This window comes from Sebastes fasciatus, chromosome 22 (assembly GCF_043250625.1).
Source record: "Sebastes fasciatus isolate fSebFas1 chromosome 22, fSebFas1.pri, whole genome shotgun sequence".
Taxonomy (NCBI): Eukaryota; Metazoa; Chordata; class Actinopteri; order Perciformes; family Sebastidae; genus Sebastes; species Sebastes fasciatus.
In genome coordinates this window covers 22,764,359-22,783,033 of record NC_133816.1, presented here as the reverse complement: position 1 = coordinate 22,783,033, position 18,675 = coordinate 22,764,359, and the positions used below count along the sequence as shown (strand labels likewise).

General features: G+C 38.5%; 2 protein-coding genes across 2 annotated transcripts in view; both read right to left on the bottom strand.

The window, feature by feature from the left end:
• Positions 1 to 177: 177 nt before the first annotated feature.
• LOC141761354 (acidic leucine-rich nuclear phosphoprotein 32 family member D-like) lies at positions 178 to 8,209 on the bottom strand. Its single transcript, XM_074624698.1, has 7 exons — positions 8,022 to 8,209; positions 4,878 to 5,027; positions 3,971 to 4,093; positions 3,612 to 3,804; positions 3,427 to 3,518; positions 2,493 to 2,559; positions 178 to 2,013 (listed from the first exon to the last, which is right to left on the bottom strand). Exons 1-7 carry the CDS (start codon positions 8,073 to 8,075, stop codon positions 1,934 to 1,936), a joined length of 759 nt encoding a protein of 252 aa, XP_074480799.1. The 5' UTR covers positions 8,076 to 8,209; the 3' UTR covers positions 178 to 1,933.
• Positions 8,210 to 14,134: 5,925 nt separating this feature from the next.
• Positions 14,135 to 18,675, bottom strand: part of LOC141760739 (endophilin-A1-like) — a 28,557-nt gene continuing 24,016 nt past the window's right edge. The window contains exons 5-9 of the mRNA XM_074623803.1: positions 18,369 to 18,502; positions 18,111 to 18,269; positions 17,156 to 17,259; positions 16,928 to 17,058; positions 14,135 to 16,590 (exon numbers count right to left, since the gene is read on the bottom strand). Coding sequence (XP_074479904.1) covers positions 16,394 to 16,590; positions 16,928 to 17,058; positions 17,156 to 17,259; positions 18,111 to 18,269; positions 18,369 to 18,502 — 725 coding nt within the window. The 3' untranslated portion in view covers positions 14,135 to 16,393. The remainder of the gene's footprint in view (positions 16,591 to 16,927; positions 17,059 to 17,155; positions 17,260 to 18,110; positions 18,270 to 18,368; positions 18,503 to 18,675) is intronic.

Sequence of the window (18,675 nt, the reverse complement as noted above, 5' to 3'; positions counted from 1 at the left end):
AACATCTGGATGGCGAGGAGTCGCCCCCTGCTGGCTGTTAGAAAGAATGCAGAAGTTTGAGGCACTTTGAGTTCAGCAATGAGCTTAATGTGAATATACTGAGAGACAAAAGGCCAGAGAGGAGACAAAAGGCAAGAGAGGAGACAAAAGGCCAGAGAGGAGACGAGACGCCAGGAGCAAAATGTTAAGATTTTATTTACAAAGTCCTTTTTGTGTGTTTTTTTTTGTTTGTTTTTCCTTTAACTTACAGAAAGTAAAAAAAAAAAGAAAACACAACGTCAACTAGTCAGTGTAAGTGTGAAGGATCAACTGGATCTCTCTACTGAGCAGGAAGAGACATGAAAGGAGAGGCAGAGAGAGAGAGAGGTCAGGAGGGAGAGATGGAGGGAGAGAGAGAGAGCGAGAGAGTGTCCCCAGACAACCATACAAAATTAAACAAAAACAATTTCTCTGAAAAAATATTTCTTTTAAAAAGCTCTGTTGGCAAAAAAGAGAAAACACAGTTTGCCCTGAGCGCGCTCGGCCTCGGGGGGGAGGAAAGGGAGAGGGCGGGGGGGCGGGTGGAGGTTTCACTACGTTTGACTGTCTGTTGATGACATCACAGAGTCTGTGATGACATCATAGCTGCTGGTTCAGTCCCAGAGGGAAGATGGTAAACAAAGGAAGGAGAATTTGGTTTTATCTTTAGCATCCCAAAAGCGCCGTTACGTCCCGCGAGCCCTCGTCCCGTCTCCGTTCCACAGACACAACTTTTCATGTGTTCACAAAGAACACATTGAGAATGAATTAACCGAATACTACCAAAACAAGTTGAGTTTGAGTGTTTGTGTGGCTCCGTGTGATCGACATATTCATGATCTAAAAAACAATAAGTAAAGAAAAAGTATGTTTTGATCAGTGAGTAACTCAAACCTCCAGAAAAAAGTTATATCAAATGTTTTCCCGCCTTTTCTTTTTGAGCTTCTTTTCATGACTGGCGATGCGTTTACTTCTCGTTAACGGAGTAGGAATTTGGAGATTCATTTGTCACAAAGTTCCCCAACGTGACACCTGATGACTTTATGTCCTGCGACTTATTAAAAATAACTTTACAACGCACTTCACGACCACCAAAGGCCTCTTTTCCTACATATTCTCTGACACCAAAAACAATAACCAACTGAGTTTAACTGGCTTATGTGAAATAAATCTTTTTTTAATCACATACATTTCTGAAAAAAACTGTCCAATGCCCCTCTGGATTTTCTCTGGATTTTCTAATAGGTTCATTAATCGATCCGACAGAATGTTTCTGGGTAATCAACGCGGTAATGAAGTAATCATTCCAGCTATTTTCCAAACAAAAATGCCAAAAACACTCTGGTTCCAGCTCGTTAAATGTGAGGATCTCTGCTGTTCTTTGTTATATCTGATAGTTTACTGATTAACTTTGGGTTTGGGGCTGAAAAACAAAAAATGTGAAGACTTCAATTGAAATTCTAGCGGACATTTTTCACATTTTATGACATTTTATAGACAAAAAGAGACAATAACCGTCCAATCACTCCATGACAAAAATGTGCCGTAAACACAGATGCCAGAAAGTAATCAACGTTATTCATCGGTGCTGTTGAGGAATATCTTGGTGATAATATGGATTTTAAAAAGCCTGAACTTTGTGGAATCGTGACAAACTTTTGCAAAAGAAGAAAAAAAAGAAGCGTGAGAATATTTTTGATAAATTAACGGACATTGCCGGCGGGCGGGTGTTTGGGCCTTGCAGGAGGAGACGAAGGCTCAGTGGGAGGTTTCAGAAATGGAACGCAGCCCCAGGAGTTGACGATGGAGTGGAGGGGGAGGAGGAGGAGGGGCGAGCGTTGGTGGGGAGAGGAGAGTGGGGGGGTCACCGGGCGAGAGGAGAGGTCAGAGGGGTTTGCGGGGTCTTTGTGGGTCCTTAATCATCTTCTTCATCATCATCCTCATCTTCAGGCTCCCTCTTCCTCTTCTCTCCTTTGGCCGGAGACGAGTCCTCATCTGCAGAAGAGAAGCCGGAGAGGTTTAACAACAACATCATAAATATATAAATATATATAAATAATACATATAAATAATATATATATAAAAATAATTTATATAATATATATATATATAAAATATATAATAATAAAATATTCACATTTAAGAAGCAGAAATCAGCAATTTTTTTTTCTTTAAAAAAATGACTCAAACCGATCAAAATAGTTGGCGATTAATTGAATAGTTGACGACTAATCGGTTAACCATTGCAGCTCTAGACTTTACCCCACGAAAAACAGGATTTCTCACCATAAATTTAGTTTGATTTTAAACAACAAGCTGTATATTCTCATCTTTGTGTTAACTTTTTATTTTCTTTAAATTATAACAATTCCTCCTAAAAGTAAACAATGTTTCCCGTTAAAACAAAGAATAAAAAACTAAATGTTTAAGCTGCACACAGCCGACAGAAGTAAAGAAACCACGCAGTTACTGACCGTCATCGTCGTCATCGTCATCGTCGTCATCGTCCTCGCTGTCTACGTCTCCGTTCACCTCGCCCTCCTACAAAGAGAAAAAGTGCTTGTTGAAGGTTTTTGTTGACATCGAAATTCATGAAACTCAACAGAAGCTAAAAGTCTGATGGAAATCCACCTAAACATTCATTTAAAACAGAATTACCAAAGAATTACTACAAAATACAGAGCTGCAGTATAACTGGGTTTTTTGTGTAAGTTGGAACTAAAGCTACTTTTAATGGCTCTAAAAATAATAATAAGAAACACAGTTTTGAATGAAGCGTCAAATATTGGTCATCATATTTTATGACGCCATTAGCCTTAAAATAAATAATGTACAATGAACAATCACGTAATGGTGCTGTCGGGCCGCCCTGTGACTACAGGTGCGTCCTTTGCGTGCAGCAGGCGGGAGAGCAGAGAAAATGTTGTTTTTTGAAAGGCTAAACGCCAACAAATACGGATTGAAGCTGAATATTTCGTTAGATTAAAAACATGTTGGGCATTTTAGGAATGATTACATCCATCTTTTTTCAATACGTTTTGACTTTTGGACGTTTCAACGCTCTGGAGCTTTTTGAAATCACACGAGTCAGAAACAATCCTACTGGAATCCAATTCTCCAAATAGATGCTAATGTTACAGTATCTCCTCCGACATAGGTTGAATAAAACTGGATGGTGGCACGCGGCTAATAAGCTACGACAGCTTCCTGTAACTTGGACTCTCCAGCGCTCCGACCCCTCAAACGTCAGTTAGCGCCGACACGGTGGCCTGCTATTGGTCAACATCAAAAAAGGCGTTTACCAAAGTTGATCTCGATGTGGACCGTTTGAATCAATTTATTTAATTAATTTACTAACTTCACATTTCTAACTTCACATCTCTGGATATATTTCTGAGTCAGACTCACCTCGTCACTGTCATCATCATCGTCATCCTCTACAGCCACTACGTCTTCCTCATCCTCTTCTTCCTCGTCCTCAAAGTCCTCCGACTCGCCCTCTGGAATACAGAGTACAGGTGAGTTGTCTGATCGTGACTGCAGCAGAAACATCACATCTAAATCTATATTTATTCTTTAAGTGTTGCTTTTACCCAAACCCTCTTCGTCATCAGTGTCGACTCCGTCTCCCTCGCCGTCAGAGTCGGACGCCTCGCAGTCGTCGATGTCGTAGCCGTCCAGGTAGGTGAGCTGGGGGAGGAGCTTGAAGATGGACTCCCTGTAGTCGGCAAGGTTGGTCACCTCGCAGTTAAACAGATCCAGACTCTTCAGCTGGGGCAACTTTTTCTGGAGGGACAACAGAGTTGATCAGTTATCATAAAGCCGTTACTAACAAGTCAAGTTTACGTTCAGATGGAGCGCAAATTTTAAAAGAATGTCCAGCAAATCTGCAGAAAGGGGCTACGAGGTGTTGGTGTACAGAACGTGTGTTTTAGAGTCTGACTCCACCTACCAGCGGCTCGAGGGTGCTGATGTCTTTGAACTTATTCCCACTGAGGTTGAGGTGCGTTAGGTTCACCAGCCGCTCGGCCAAGACCTCCAGACCGCCTGATATCCTGTTGTCACTCAGCTCCAACTGCACACAGGAAGAAACAGGAAGATTGATTTAATGGTGAAGCTGACACAATTAGTTGATTAATACCATATCTAAATAATTAGAATAGAATTATTTTATTGTCACTGCACAAAGTAGAACAAAATGAAGAAGCAATCCTGACGGTGCATACACATATATATCAAACATTAATACAAATAAAGAAGAGTTACAACTATATATTATAATGAGAAAACATGTATTTGCTTGACCTATAAAAACAGTAAGATGTTGCACGTTTGCTGAGATGCATTGACTCTAAATATAATGAATAAATACGTACAAAGGAATATAATGTACAGCCACATTTAGAGTAATATTTCTAATTTGGGGCTGTATGAATCGAAAATAATAATCATAACTACTTTGCTACATAGAGATTTTTGATCACAATTATTGATCACAATAACTGGGGATCAAACTTCTTGAATATTTTTAACTAGGGCTTCAACTAATGATTATTTTCTCATCGTCCAATGTAAAAATCTAAAGTTCCTCAGTCTACTGTCATTTCGGACAAAAAGTAGCATCAAAATTCTCACATTTGAGAATCTGGAACCAGAGAATAGTGACAGATTAATTTTCTCTATATCAATTTCTCGTTTTCCTGTGGACGTCCTAACATAAAAAGTGACTGGAAATAACACAAAGATAGCCTTGATAAGCAGGAGTTTGTGCAGCCATATGTTCATGTTAACATCATGCATTTGTTTTCTACCTTTTCTTTCTGAAACTGTCCAGTCTGAGTGTGTTTTGGGTCTCGTACCTTTTTGAGTTTGTCCAGTTTGGGGATGTCTGCTACGCTGGTCAGGCCCACGTTGATGAGGCTGAGCAGCTCCAGATTGGAGAACTCTTCTGTGATTCCTTCGATCTTTCCTTCGCCAGAGCGACAGTTATCCAGGACCAGCTCCTGGACCTGAGGAGGAGGAGGAGTTAGTCCGGTGTGGGTCATAGACAGGCCAGACACAGCATCAATTAAACAATAACTCCGGACAAAGTAAGTCATAGCTTTTTATAACCAAATTAAATAAGATACCCTCCTTTTTTTCTTAGATTTGAAGCTGTGGTTTTTATCTTTTGACTGATTGTTGGCGCATACTGCACCGCTACACAGAGATCTGTTTCAAAATGACTTTGATTTCTTGATTTGACGATTGCAGTGTCAGTATGACTAATTCAGATAGTCATTTAACGACTATACAGTCTGCTGCTTGGTGTTAAAAAGTAGAGAGTCTCCTGAATATGCAAGATAGACGAGGGGTGAAAACCACAGAGATAGCGGTGCAAAATCACCATTATATCAAACATATTAAGACTATGGGCTTATTTTAGTGAGTCAGAAGCACCAAAAGCCGACACGTCATTTTTTAAAAACTTGATAGCTTATTCTTTCACCAGATATTAACTGACTTATAATATTAGTATGCCACTTTTAGATGGTATTTTAATTTCACAAAAAAAGGTCATGTTCAGCTTTTGGAAAAAAAAAAATATCAAATGAAAAAGTAATTTCTCAGTGCAAAAGCATGATTAATTTCATATATTGAAACTCAAGTCTTGTATCCTTATTAGGGCTGTTTAAGTTGATTTTAACGCCTCTAATTTCTTTCACGCAATAAATGTTTTGGAGGTTGTAGAAGCGGAGTGAAAATACTGGTATCATATGAAACTACAAAACCTAAGGAATCCATCGGTACCACTCATGTTATACTAGCTTTTCGGTAAGCAGGTTAAATAACGCTCCAAACTTGTGCTACATTTTGGCGAGGATAAAAAACTGGCAAGGCCATTTTCAAAGGGGTCCCTTGACCTCTGACCTCCAGATCAGTGAATGTAAATGGGTTCTATGGGTACCCACGAGTCTCCCCTTTACAGACATGCCCACTTTATGATCATCACATGCAGTTTGGGGCAAGTCATAGTCAAGTCAGCACACTGACACACTGACAGCTGTTGTTGCCTGTTGGGCTGCAGTTTGCCATGTTATGATTGGAGCATATTGTTTTATGCTAAATGCAGTACCTGTGAGGGTTTCTGGATCAATATCTGTCATTGATCTGTGTTGTTAATTGATTTACAATAATACATATATACCTACATTTGCATAAAGCAGCATATTTACCCACTCCCATGTTGATAAGATAAGGGTTATAATTTAAGAGGAAAATTTAATTTTAAAAAGCATTGTGTTCGTACAACAAAGAAGAGTTTGTGTATTTCATCAGTGGGGTGGATTTGTGGAATGGGTTAGGTGATGGGTTGAAGCGCAGCACAAATATAAATCACTTTTAAAAGCTATATAACAAAATATATATTTGGGAGGTATATGGTTGAGGAAGAGTTGTGATAGGAGTTGTGTTAAAGGTAGGTTTATATCTATGTTTTAACTCCGGATGGATATGTGGGATGTAAATAAACTTGGGAGAGTTTATATATTATATTATCATTCTATGATGTATGAGTTAATAGAGGAGAAGTGAGAAAGGGGTAGGGAAATATAAGTTTTACTTCTACCTACTCCTTTTCAGACACTACTACTCTTGTTTTGTTTGTTATTATTTTGTATCTGTTTTTATGTTCGAAATAAAGTCATTCATTCATTCATAAAAGTATTAAATACTTGACAAATGTCCCTTTAAGGTTCATTTTGAAGAGATAAAAAAATGTGTGCTGGACCTGGGGATAACCAGAGCTGCAGCTGACAATCAATTTCATTATCAATTAACTGTTTGGTCCATAAAATGTCAATTTATTCACACCTGAGAAGCTATAACCTGTTTATTTTAAGCATTTTAGCTTTAGCACTAAAGTTGCGGCAGCCTTTTTAATATAAATTAAGTCGTCAAAACATCATTAAAACATTAATATCCACCCCAGAGGAGTCCTTTACACTAGTGTCTTAGTGTAAAGGACTCATGTGCAGCTTCATGTTGGAACGTGGCCCGACTGAACTCTCTGTTTATAAACTCCCAACACATGTGACGCTGCTAAGCTAACTCTCTGTTAGCTCACTAATAACTCCTTTAATTCACTATTATTACATCTTTTATTCACTATTATAACATCACACCACAGCCACATGAACAAACCCAACAGACCACACGTGTATAGTGTTTTAAAGGGACTAATAAAGGCGTTTAAAGCACAAGAAGCACATGAAGTAGCCACTTTAAGCTAACTAGCTGCGCGCCCTTAGTAGCACGTTAGGGCCCCGACTAACACCTGGAAGAGTGCAGGCAACAACAACCAACTACGTCAATTTAGAGTCATTTAAAACGTATAACCTGAATGCTAATGCAGCTGTATTAAAGTAGGGTTGTAGTTGTGTAATAATATATAAAGATTTTACGTGTTTTAAGAGTATAAAAGGTAAAAACAATGACGCATTTCCTGCTTGTATTAAAAAAATAACGTGACGAATCATTTTTTACGTTTCTAACCGTTTTAACTGCTTATTTAACGATTATTTTAAAAACATGAGTATATAAATGCTTCAATAATAATAATAAAGCAGAATATGATGTTTAAATTGTGTAAACGGTTATTTAATTTAGATATAATCCGTGTTATAACTTCTGGATTCCAGATATTAGACGGAGCCGAAAAGACCCGGATGTGTGTGTGTTTCAGTGCTCAAACTTGCAACTCTTTGCTGCACAAAAAGCAGTTTAACGGTGAGAATTTAACAGTTTTAACGCATTTTAGAGTTTAATAAGAGCGACAGGAGTTCACTTAAACATACTGGGTTGTTAAATATTAAATAATAGCTGATTTAAATACGTAAATACACATTTTTGAGCAGTTTTCGTGGAGCTGCTGCAGCCATGTGCTCTCTCCGGCCGGTGCGCCACTAAACGTCTTCCGATAAACAACAACAACACATTAAAACTAAAAGGGTTCTGTAACTCACTTCCGTCGGCGACCGGTGCCTCAGCTCTAAGGAGACCCTCTTCTTCATGTCCATGTTCCTCTGGTTCTGGCCTGAGTTCGGGTCTTTTCTTTTTAGCGCTGCTGAAATTAACTTTGTGTTTCTCCTCCTCGGATCCTTCTTCTCCTCTCTTCAGTATCAACACGCGGAACCAACGTCAAGCTAGGGAGAGTATAACCGGAGCACATCTGGGGGAGGACTTCAAAATAAAATTGTCACGATGTCAACGGAAGCAAAAATTAGGCATTTTTACACTATTTCCCATTAAAATCTACAAGTGGGTCAGAAATCTACTTTATTCTCGTATTATTACGACTTTTTTCTTGTAAAGTTTTGACTTTATTCTTGGAATATTACAACTTTTTTCTCGTAAAGTTATGACTTTATTCCCGTAATATTACGACTTTTTTTCTCGTAAAGTTACGACTTTTTTTCTCGTAAAGTTACGACTTTTTTTCTCGTAAAGTTACGACTTTTTTCTCGTAAAGTTATGAATTTTTTCTCGTAAAGTTAAGACTTTTTTTCTCGGAAAGTTATAACTTTTTTCTCGTAATATTACGACTTTTTTCTCGTAAAGTTTCAACTTTTTTTTTCATAAAGTTATGACTTTATTCTCGTAATATTACGCCTTTTTTTCTCGTAAAGTTATGACTTTATTCTTGTAATATTACGCCTTTTTTTCTCGTAAAGTTATGACTTTATTCTCGTAATATTACGCCTTTTTTTCTCGTAAAGTTATGACTTTATTCTCGTAATATTACAACTTTTTTTCTCGTAAAGTTATGACTTTATTCTCATAATATTATGACTTTTTTTCTCGTAAAGTTACGACTTCATTCTCGTAATATTACGCCTTTTTTTTCTCTTAAAGTTATGACTTTATTCTCGTAATATTACGCCTTTTTTTCCTCTTAAAGTTATGACTTTATTCTCATAATATTATGACTTTTTTTCTCGTAAAGTTACGACTTCATTCTCGTAATATTACAACTTTTGTTCTCGTAAAGTTATGACTTTATTCTCGTAATATTACGCCTTTTTTTCTCGTAAAGTTATGACTTTATTCTCGTAATATTACGCCTTTTTTTTCTCTTAAAGTTATGACTTTATTCTCGTAATATTACGCCTTTTTTTCCTCTTAAAGTTATGACTTTATTCTCATAATATTATGACTTTTTTTCTCTTAAAGTTATGACTTTATTCTCATAATATTACGCCTTTTTTTCCTCTTAAAGTTATGACTTTATTCTCATAATATTATGACTTTTTTTCTCGTAAAGTTACGACTTCATTCTCGTAATATTACAACTTTTGTTCTCGTAAAGTTATGACTTTATTCTCGTAATATTACGCCTTTTTTTCTCGTAAAGTTATGACTTTATTCTCGTAATATTACGCCTTTTTTTCTCTTAAAGTTATGACTTTATTCTCGTAATATTACCCCTTTTTTTCCTCTTAAAGTTATGACTTTATTCTCATAATATTATGACTTTTTTTCTCGTAAAGTTACGACTTCATTCTCGTAATATTACAACTTTTGTTCTCGTAAAGTTATGACTTCATTCTCGTAATATTACGACTTTTCTTTCTCATGATATTATGACTTCTGTAAATCTCAGATGATTTTTCCCTCAATGTGGCCCTAATACTCCGTAGTACATTGTCTCTTTGGCCCTCACTGCATTAGACTGATATACTATATACTTAGACTATAAGCTGTGTTACCTTCATCACAATGATCACATGTTTTGCAGCTCCAGACAGATTTATTTATTTATTTTTTGGGCAAAAATGGCTCTTTTGATAGTAAAGGTTGCTGAGCCCTGCTCTATATAGTCAAATATTGCTGTTGAACATATAGGGGGGTGTTTCATTAAATAATTTTATTTTGAAGGCAAACTATTGTGTTTCCGGTGGTGCTCTATCTTTCCTGTTGAACTTGACGCAGAGAGTGAAACGTTCCCGTGTCGTGTGTGAAAAGTGGGTCAAGCCGTTTGCTGCTTTTAAATGCCCTCGAAAATATCACAATTCAACTTTAACGACCCTAACAAAATGAATACAACAAATTTGAATTTCACAGAATACATTATGTTTCATTAAAACAGTAAGTCTATCACAAATATGTTCTAAAAGCTTATATTTTAACACATTTTGAATGCAAATTCCTCTTCTTCACTCTTTATTTTTACATATAAACATCAAGAAACAATAAAGATAAAATACATGCATCATTGGGTCAATGTTTATATCACATCTGACCTAAATAAGACTTGATTTATATGAAAAGTCATATTTTGCAGCCGGGGAGCTATAAAGTTCGAGTTTTCATGCAGCACCTGAAGGCATCAGATGTAGATTTGTAAAAGGAGGGAAACTGCAGCCGGAAGTGAAGTCTCCACAGCGCCTCTGGTGGCCATTTTGGCTCATTCCACACAAAAACAATTCATGGATTCAATAAAATCTAACTACCATTTCTACTGTAGAGAAATGTGGGTGGTATTTAAAGCTAATTAATTTATAATCACTTCATCAAAATGAATGCATTCAAATTAACTTATTTATTTAGTTTTAATTTTAATTAATTAATTACTTAATTACTTAATTACTTAATTAATTAATTAATTCAATGTATTTAGTTTTTTGGCTCATTACACACAAAAACACTTCATGGTTCAATAAAATCTATCTACCATTTCTACTGTAGAGACCCACAGCTACTGACACTGAGTGGGTAGTATTTAAAGCTAATTAATTTATAATTATTTCATCATAATTAATACATTCAAATTAACTTATTTATTTAACAAGTTAATTTTAATTAATTAATTACTTAATAAGTAATATTAGTATTAATACCACAGTATAAAAATTAGCCTCTATGTTACTGCCAGTAGCCTCGATGTTTTTAGATAACACAACCTTGTAGATAAAATAAACAATCTTTAGAAATAAAGCAGCTCTTCTCATAAAAAAAGAACATTATTTTTTGATATTAAAGGCCCAAATAAAATGTCATCTATCTATGTGTGAAGAACAGATTAGAAGAGCCTTGCCGTCTGCAGAGTTTGTCATAGTGTTAATTCTTTATTGTCATTACATTGTAGATCATCTTCACGACAAGCAGTTATACATACAGTGGTCTTAGATTATATCATCGTCCAGTACGAGGAGAGCAACAGTTAGAGTTAGTATCACAGCGAAGTTTTTCCATTGACCACGCACCCCCCCACACACCCAATAAATCCCTCCATCCTCCACATCATACACCAATGTATTGACAATCGTTAAATACAAGTGCCGAACCAATAAATAGGACGCAGGAATAAATAAATAAATAAATAAATACATATAATACATAAATAAATAGCAACAAGGTGTATATCACATACACACATGTAGCTCACCAGAAGACACCAGGTCATAGGCATAGGGGCTATTTTATACAGCCACAAGGCATTAGAAGTATAATGGAATGGAGCCACCGGCCAGACCGAGGCCACATTATCGTAGTTGGTTTCTTTAAAGCAAAGCAGCCCCGAGAGGAAAAGTAGTAATCTCATTGGTTCTGTTCAAATTTAGTGGGTGGGGCCTTAAAAAAACCGCAAAATTTGGCTAAACTGGTAAATTAACTAACTGATATGTCAGAGCCATGGTCGGGGCCATAGATTCTAACTTATTGATATTTCAGAGCCATGGTCGGGGTCATAGCTTCTAACTTACTGATATTTCAGAGCCATGGTTGGGGCCATAGATTCAGAGCCATGGTCGGGCCATAGCTTCTAACTAACTTACTGCCATTACAAAGCCATGGTCGGGGCCATAGATTCTAACTTACAGCCATTACAGAGCCATGGTCGGGGCCATAGATTCTAACTTACTGATATTTCAGAGCCATGGTCGGGGCCATAGATTCTAACTTATTGATATTTCAGAGCCATGGTCGGGGCCATAGATTCTAACTTACTGATATTTCAGAGCCGTGGTCGGGGCCATAGATTCTAACTTACTGATATTTCAGAGCCATGGTTGGGGCCATAGACTCTGAGCCGTGTTCGGGGCCATAGATTCTAACTTACTGATATTTCAGAGCCGTGGTCGGGGCCATAGATTCTAACGTACTGATATTTCAGAGCCGTGGTCTGGGTCATAGATTCTAACTTACTGATATTTCAGAGCCGTGGTCGGGGCCATAGATTCTAATTTACTGATATTTCAGAGCCATGGTCGGGGCCATAGATTCTAACTGACTGATATTTCAAAGCCGTGGTCGGGGCCATAAATCGGCACCTGAATATAAAGTCAGCCAGATAATCTGAAGTTTAGCCGAAGCAATGAGACTACTTCTGCTTCCAGAGCTGCTACACCTCTGAGGACAGACTGAAGATTCAGTCTGCAGGTTTGGTTTGGATTGCTCTGCTCGATCTGACAATCGAGAGTGATACTGAAATTAAACTGAGGCAGGTAACGTGGCCGAGGTCCGACTCTCGTTAAGGTGAAAAGGGAAAATGGAGCGTAACACTGTACAAGTCCCTCATTGAGGTTAGAATACACGTCGCCATGGAGGGCAAATCAGCACAAAAATACAAATAAAAGAAAAAAAAAGAACAACAAAACAATTCTGACAAGGTGCAAAATAAAAACAAAAAATTCAAAAAAGTCTTAAAGCACTTTGTAATTTGGAGAGGAGCGCTATACAAATATAGCACGAGCAAGTCAAAAGATAAAAAAATAAATACAGTAACTGAACAATAGAAAATGGAGAGTATCAGTTAGACTCCAGCAGGACAAATATCTCCCCGTCGTTATTTGGAAAAACCATCTCAAACAGCCGTAAAGACGTAAAGCGGTTCAGTTTGCATGCAGCTCACAGACTTTCCACAGGCGGAATCAAGAAAATCAGGTTTCACACTCAGGACAAAACAGACAGAAGACATCAAAAGAAAACACTGAACACAGTTTGTGCTCCAAAAACCCGTCTTTTACAACAACCTGTAACAGTTACAGAACAGCAGGAATGTGGCAGAACGAGAGTCAATTATGATTATTGTTGCTTTCATGTATTGTGTGTGCTTTGGCAATGGAAGAGATGTCACAGCTCTTTAGATCCACAGTTCTCCTTCAGAGCCACCTCTTCCTTTTATTGAAATCTTATTGTTTAGATCATCATTTATTGCCTTGGTATTCAATGTTTATTGACTGAAGGTAGATTATATTGAGTCTCTGTCATTGTTATTACTATTTGTATCTAAAACACCATTATAGCTTTCAAGAGGAACTCTTAAACTTTGCCATCCTCCAGCCAAACATTTTATAAAATATTTTTTTTCTCTGCTGAAAACCTGGTAAATTATCACTGTTGTCAACTAACTTGTCAAGAACCGGCACGATGCGACCCATCTTATGGCTATTTGATAATGGACTGTATGAACAAAACAGCTACAGCGGCGTCCCTACACTTTGACATCACTACAGGTTTGGATTGCAAAAAAATTTAAGTATGTGTACATTTTTAAAAACACCAAAATGTACTGTATAAATCCAGAGAATACTTTGATACCTCATATGTTAAAAATGTTTTGAAACAAGCTACTTAAGGTCTATTTTCAGACCGGTAGATTTAGGTTCAGGGACAAAATGACATCTTGAATATAAAGGGAATGTGGAAAAAGACATGTTTGACTTCTTATCTAAAAGGAGTCATCATCGCCCTTCGTAAGTAAACATTAGATTTGTTACATTTTGGTTGAAACTAAGAGTTTGGTCCAGTGCATGCCTGTGATGGCTATTATTGTGATATATTACAATGTATTTAAGGAAAAGGCAGAAAATGTGACAAAAAGAATGACAAGTACAAATGTTTTACATGTAAGATGATGTATCCCAAATGAATTCTGAAAACTTTTCTCTGTGTTTTAACAGAATATGTTACATTCAGGCACTAAATACTTTTACTTTTAAGTATTCTGCTCAACACTGCGAGATTGTGAAGCGAAAGGCTAGCCAGTTAGCCACATCTGGAATGTAATAAATAATGCCTGGATAGAAAAAAAACAAGTTTTCTTTTTAATTTAACAAAACAGTCTATACGTTAAATATCCATTATAATATCCATTTAATGTCAGTTTTAATTTGAAAAATGTTAGCATGGTAAATGAGAATCAAGGTGACTGACGTTAGCTTCCTGTGTACCTCAGATCTTTGAGACTATTACGTTGTTTTATGTACAATGGAGTCGATTTAAACCCAGCACCAACAAGGCATGAATATAATAGTGAGTTGTCACATCTGTCTAATCGTATGTCGACTTGTCTTGTAGCTACAAACAGTCAACAAGTTCGGATGTTAGAAATGTTCTGCTGCTATCAAACGGAATGTACTGATGGTTTCCATCGGTTTAATCTAAAATCATTGATAAATAGTTGAATTATTAAAGAGCCTTTAACAATAAATATCTTCAACCTTTTTCATCAGGTCTTTGTCTGAATAGACTCTTTAATACTGCCTTATAAAGAACACGTCCGATACATACGAACAGGCAGCTAGGTAGCACTGTGGAGGAGTAACAGTTGGAGCCATTAACCAAGTCCTACTGCTTACTGTATGTGATGCATACTGCAGGGAACTAGCACAGCTAACAGTTACTGACCTCATAGGAACTATCAGGATATGTGAAGGGTTCTGAATCCTGTGTTGATTCTTCAAAGCTTGGAGGGTTCAAGAATGTTCTGATTACACCTGAACACATGAGAACACTCCAGGATGTTTATGAGGTCCAGAAACATTCTTATACGGTTCAAAATGTCAACAAGATTCTATCATGTTCCAAAGATTCTTAAATGTAATGGGGTGTTTCAGAATGTTACCAAGATTCCGGAATCATTAAACGTTTCTGGATCATTCTGTGGGCAAGAATAGTGTCATGGTTCTAGAATGTTCCAGAATGTTGTCAGCATTCTAGAGTTCCTGTGAGTTCTGGCATGTTTAGTGGAATTAAGAGCACTGGGGGAATGATATAATGTCTTACTGTAGGATATTCACGCTGAGCATTGTCTCCCTAAATGTAATTGAAGGTCAAGCACTTAAAACAGGAGTTTTAGAACGGCTACCACAGTTCACACAGTCCTGCATGCAAAAGCCACAAATAAGACGAGTTAACAAGCATCTACTCCACACAGTACACACTGAACACTGTGAATGGGGAACTCAGAATAGTATACAGAGAAAAAACAAGCATCGTTTCCTCGATGCATACTGTAATAACCCACCACGGCTTATCTGTTCACCAACCTGGTGAAAGGTTCTGTTCAATAAAACTGCTGGTTGTGTTGGCACGTCACTGCTGTCTACCCAGAGCTTTCCTTTTCATCTCTTGAGCTGACATGTTTAGTGACGTGTTGAATGACCCTCAAACCTTTAAAACCATTATAACAAGTATCTTCATTCTGTAAAAATCTACTTATTGCAGATACGGCTTTATTCCAAAGATGCACTCTCGAAAGCTAGATGTCACCGGCGTCTTATCACTCAAATGTCTGGTTTGGCTGGTTCATGCGTACAACCGTTGAGCCAAGACTCTATGCAGACTCTGAGAAAGGCAGAGTATGTTACAAGAGATGTACTCAAACAAAAGCAGAAGTGTTTGGTGACCTATACTGTAGCTCTGGTTAGAGGCCTGTATACAGTACGGAGCCATGCTGAAAGGCAGTGCTAGCCGAGGAGGGAAGAAAGAAAGAAAGATAGAAAGATAGAAAGAGGGGAAGACTGTGACAGTTGCTGAGAAATCTCGGGCTGAAGAAAAGCACAGGAAGGCAAGTCACGGTAGAAAAGACAGAATACTCTGAGAGAAAAGACAGCAAGAAACTTAAGAATAGAAGAAGAAGACAGCATCACAAAAAGCTGTCAGGCAGTTTAGCTGACAAGCAGGACTTTGTGCTGGCTCGGTCCCAATAGAGTAAGAACAGGTCGAAACGCACAAACAGACACATACATGCACGTACATATACACCGTGCCTTAAGTCTCCAAAGCCTCATTGGTTTCCAGTGCTGCCCGGCTGGGCGGAGCACTACTGAGCGAGCGCCGTAAAAGACCATCTCTTCGTCTTCTCGTCCCTTTCAGTCCCTCTCTTCTACCTCTCTTCTGCATCACTCGCGCTAAAATCCTCCTCTAATCACCGTCCCACTGCCTCGTCTCATCCACCCCGCCTCCGCCTCCGCCTCAGTCCTTTCAGTGAAAGCAGAACCGCACAGAAGCACAGAAGAAGAAGTAGAAGGAGGACGTGGTTTTGTCGTTTATGCAAATACAGGCTGTTTTCGGGGATTGGTCGAGGGGTTAAGGGTCAGGTCGTTGGCGGGACCTAATGAGGGAGCGGCACCAGGATATCCACGTAGTTGATGGGGAAGAAGCCCGACTGGCCGTTGATCATGCCCTCGTACCAGTTGTCATCGATCTGATTGGTCAGGGTGATGACGTCACCCTCTTTGAAGCCCAGCTCGCCTTCGTTCTCTGGTTCAAAGTCGTAGAGCGCTCGGCAACACGGCTGGTCCATGGGGGCTGGGGGGGGGCAGACACAGAAGTATAAGAATTATAAATGAAATGCTACGACCAAAAACTAAGATGGTCATAGCCAAGATGCTAAACTCGAGGCTTCAAAACGGCAGTTAACAAACCAATGGGTGACGTCACGGTGTCTACGTCCACTTCTTCTATACAGTCTGTGGTTTTTAGCTCTAACGTCTAACTGAGTTGACTCTTTCCGAGCCTTTTGTGGGTCCTTCTTTCTTTTGGGGTTTGGTTGTTTATTGACATCAACAATACCATACAAAGAAAAACAGTTTTTGGTTTGATCAAGCTCTCTTTCGCCCTCCCGGAGTCCACTCCCACCCTGTACCTGGTGTTCTTCCGGGTGATTTGGCCGAGTGTATCCCCCCGTTGTGGCTCTCGCTGGGGGGCAGCAGTTCCAAGGTCATTCTGGGTTTAGGAGTGTACTCCTTCCTCGGTTTAGTCGACACTTCTTTTATCCTGAAGGGACAGACACAGTTAAAAAAAGGTTAGTCTAACCACACCAGTGTGTTTTTACTGGTTAATCTTCATCACAGAGAGACACATAGATCAGTACCTGCCCTCCATCTTACTGGAGAGCTGCTGGAGGATTTCGGCGGAGCGGCTGTGGTATTCCAACTGAGCCTGAACCAACGCTGCCAGCTGGCTCACCTGCTCTATCTGCAACACACACACAAAGGTTTTTTTTCACAGTACAACCTGTTCTGTGCCCATGCTGGGCCGGGGTCTGGCTTGGCACAGCACGGCACACGACTGCTGAATAAAATCACTGAGTCATAGTGGTTTAAATATGATGTTTCTGCAGCTTTCTCCTCAGGGTAGAATCTGCTAAGGTTTTTGTTTCCACTTGTTTTTTAAAGTGTTTGTTGTTGTGCCACTTTCATCACTCACTGGAGCAAACAAACTACATTCAATTCAACTCAACTGATAAATAAAAATAATGGTGCAATTACATTAAAGCAGACTTACAATGGTGTCTTAGGGCCATTGTGGCCTTTGTGAAAAAAGTCATAAATTTACGACCCAAAACTTGGATATTCTCTGAGATTAAAGTAGTAAATTTACGACCAAAAAATCTGATATTCTCTGAGATTAAAGTGGTAAATTTACCAGAAAAACTCAGATATTCTCTGAGATTAAAAAGGTAAATTTACGACCAAAACTGGGATATTCTTTGAGATTAAAGTAATTAATTTACGAGAAAAAACTCTGATATTATCTGAGATTAACGTAGTTTATTTACGACAAAAAAGGGATTTTCTCTGAGATTTAAGTGGCAAATTTACGACTAAAAAAATAGCATATTATCTAATATGGAAATTGGTTAATTTACGAGGAAAAGACTTTTTTGCTGCTTTTCCTTTTCTTATAGTACATTAAACATCTTTGTTTTTGGACTGTTGGTCGGATAAATCAAGACATTTGATCGGTTAATCTAGATAGAAATTGGCAGAGTAATCACCGATGGTGTTGCAGCCGTAAAGCAGACATAGATAAAGAGAAGTCCTTACATCGCTCTCCAGAAGGTTAAACATGCTCTGCTCTGCGATCTCTTTGCTCTCGTCGAACTTCTCCAGCGCCTGTTTGATTTCATCGTCCTGGACTTTCCCCTGACGCTTCTTCTTGTAGTCGAAGTCCAGACGGCGGCCCTCCATCTTCTTCAGATGGTGCTGCAGCGGAGTAGGAACAAGACGTTAGCGTGCAACCAAACACATCAGGTGACCTTTTGTCTTTTTAACTGGGAACCAGTAACAGGTTGTTTCATTCACCTGGATCTCTTTGAGGTCTTTGTCGTGGAGGTTCTGCAGCGGGTCGATGAAGTTCTGTTTGACCTCCATGTCCAGAGCGTCCTTCACCTCCCCGAGCTCCTTCATCGACTCGCTGGCATCGATCAGCGCCATACCTGGAAGGACAGGATGAAGGGGAAGTAAAGGAAGAGGAGGGAGAATGGGAGGAAGTAAAGGAATCCATGAATTTGTCAATAAATCATCAGTACAAAAGATGAACAACTGGTTCTTTGATAAAAAGTCGAAATTTACAAATAAAAACTAGAGGTAGACGTTAACGGTGACTTCC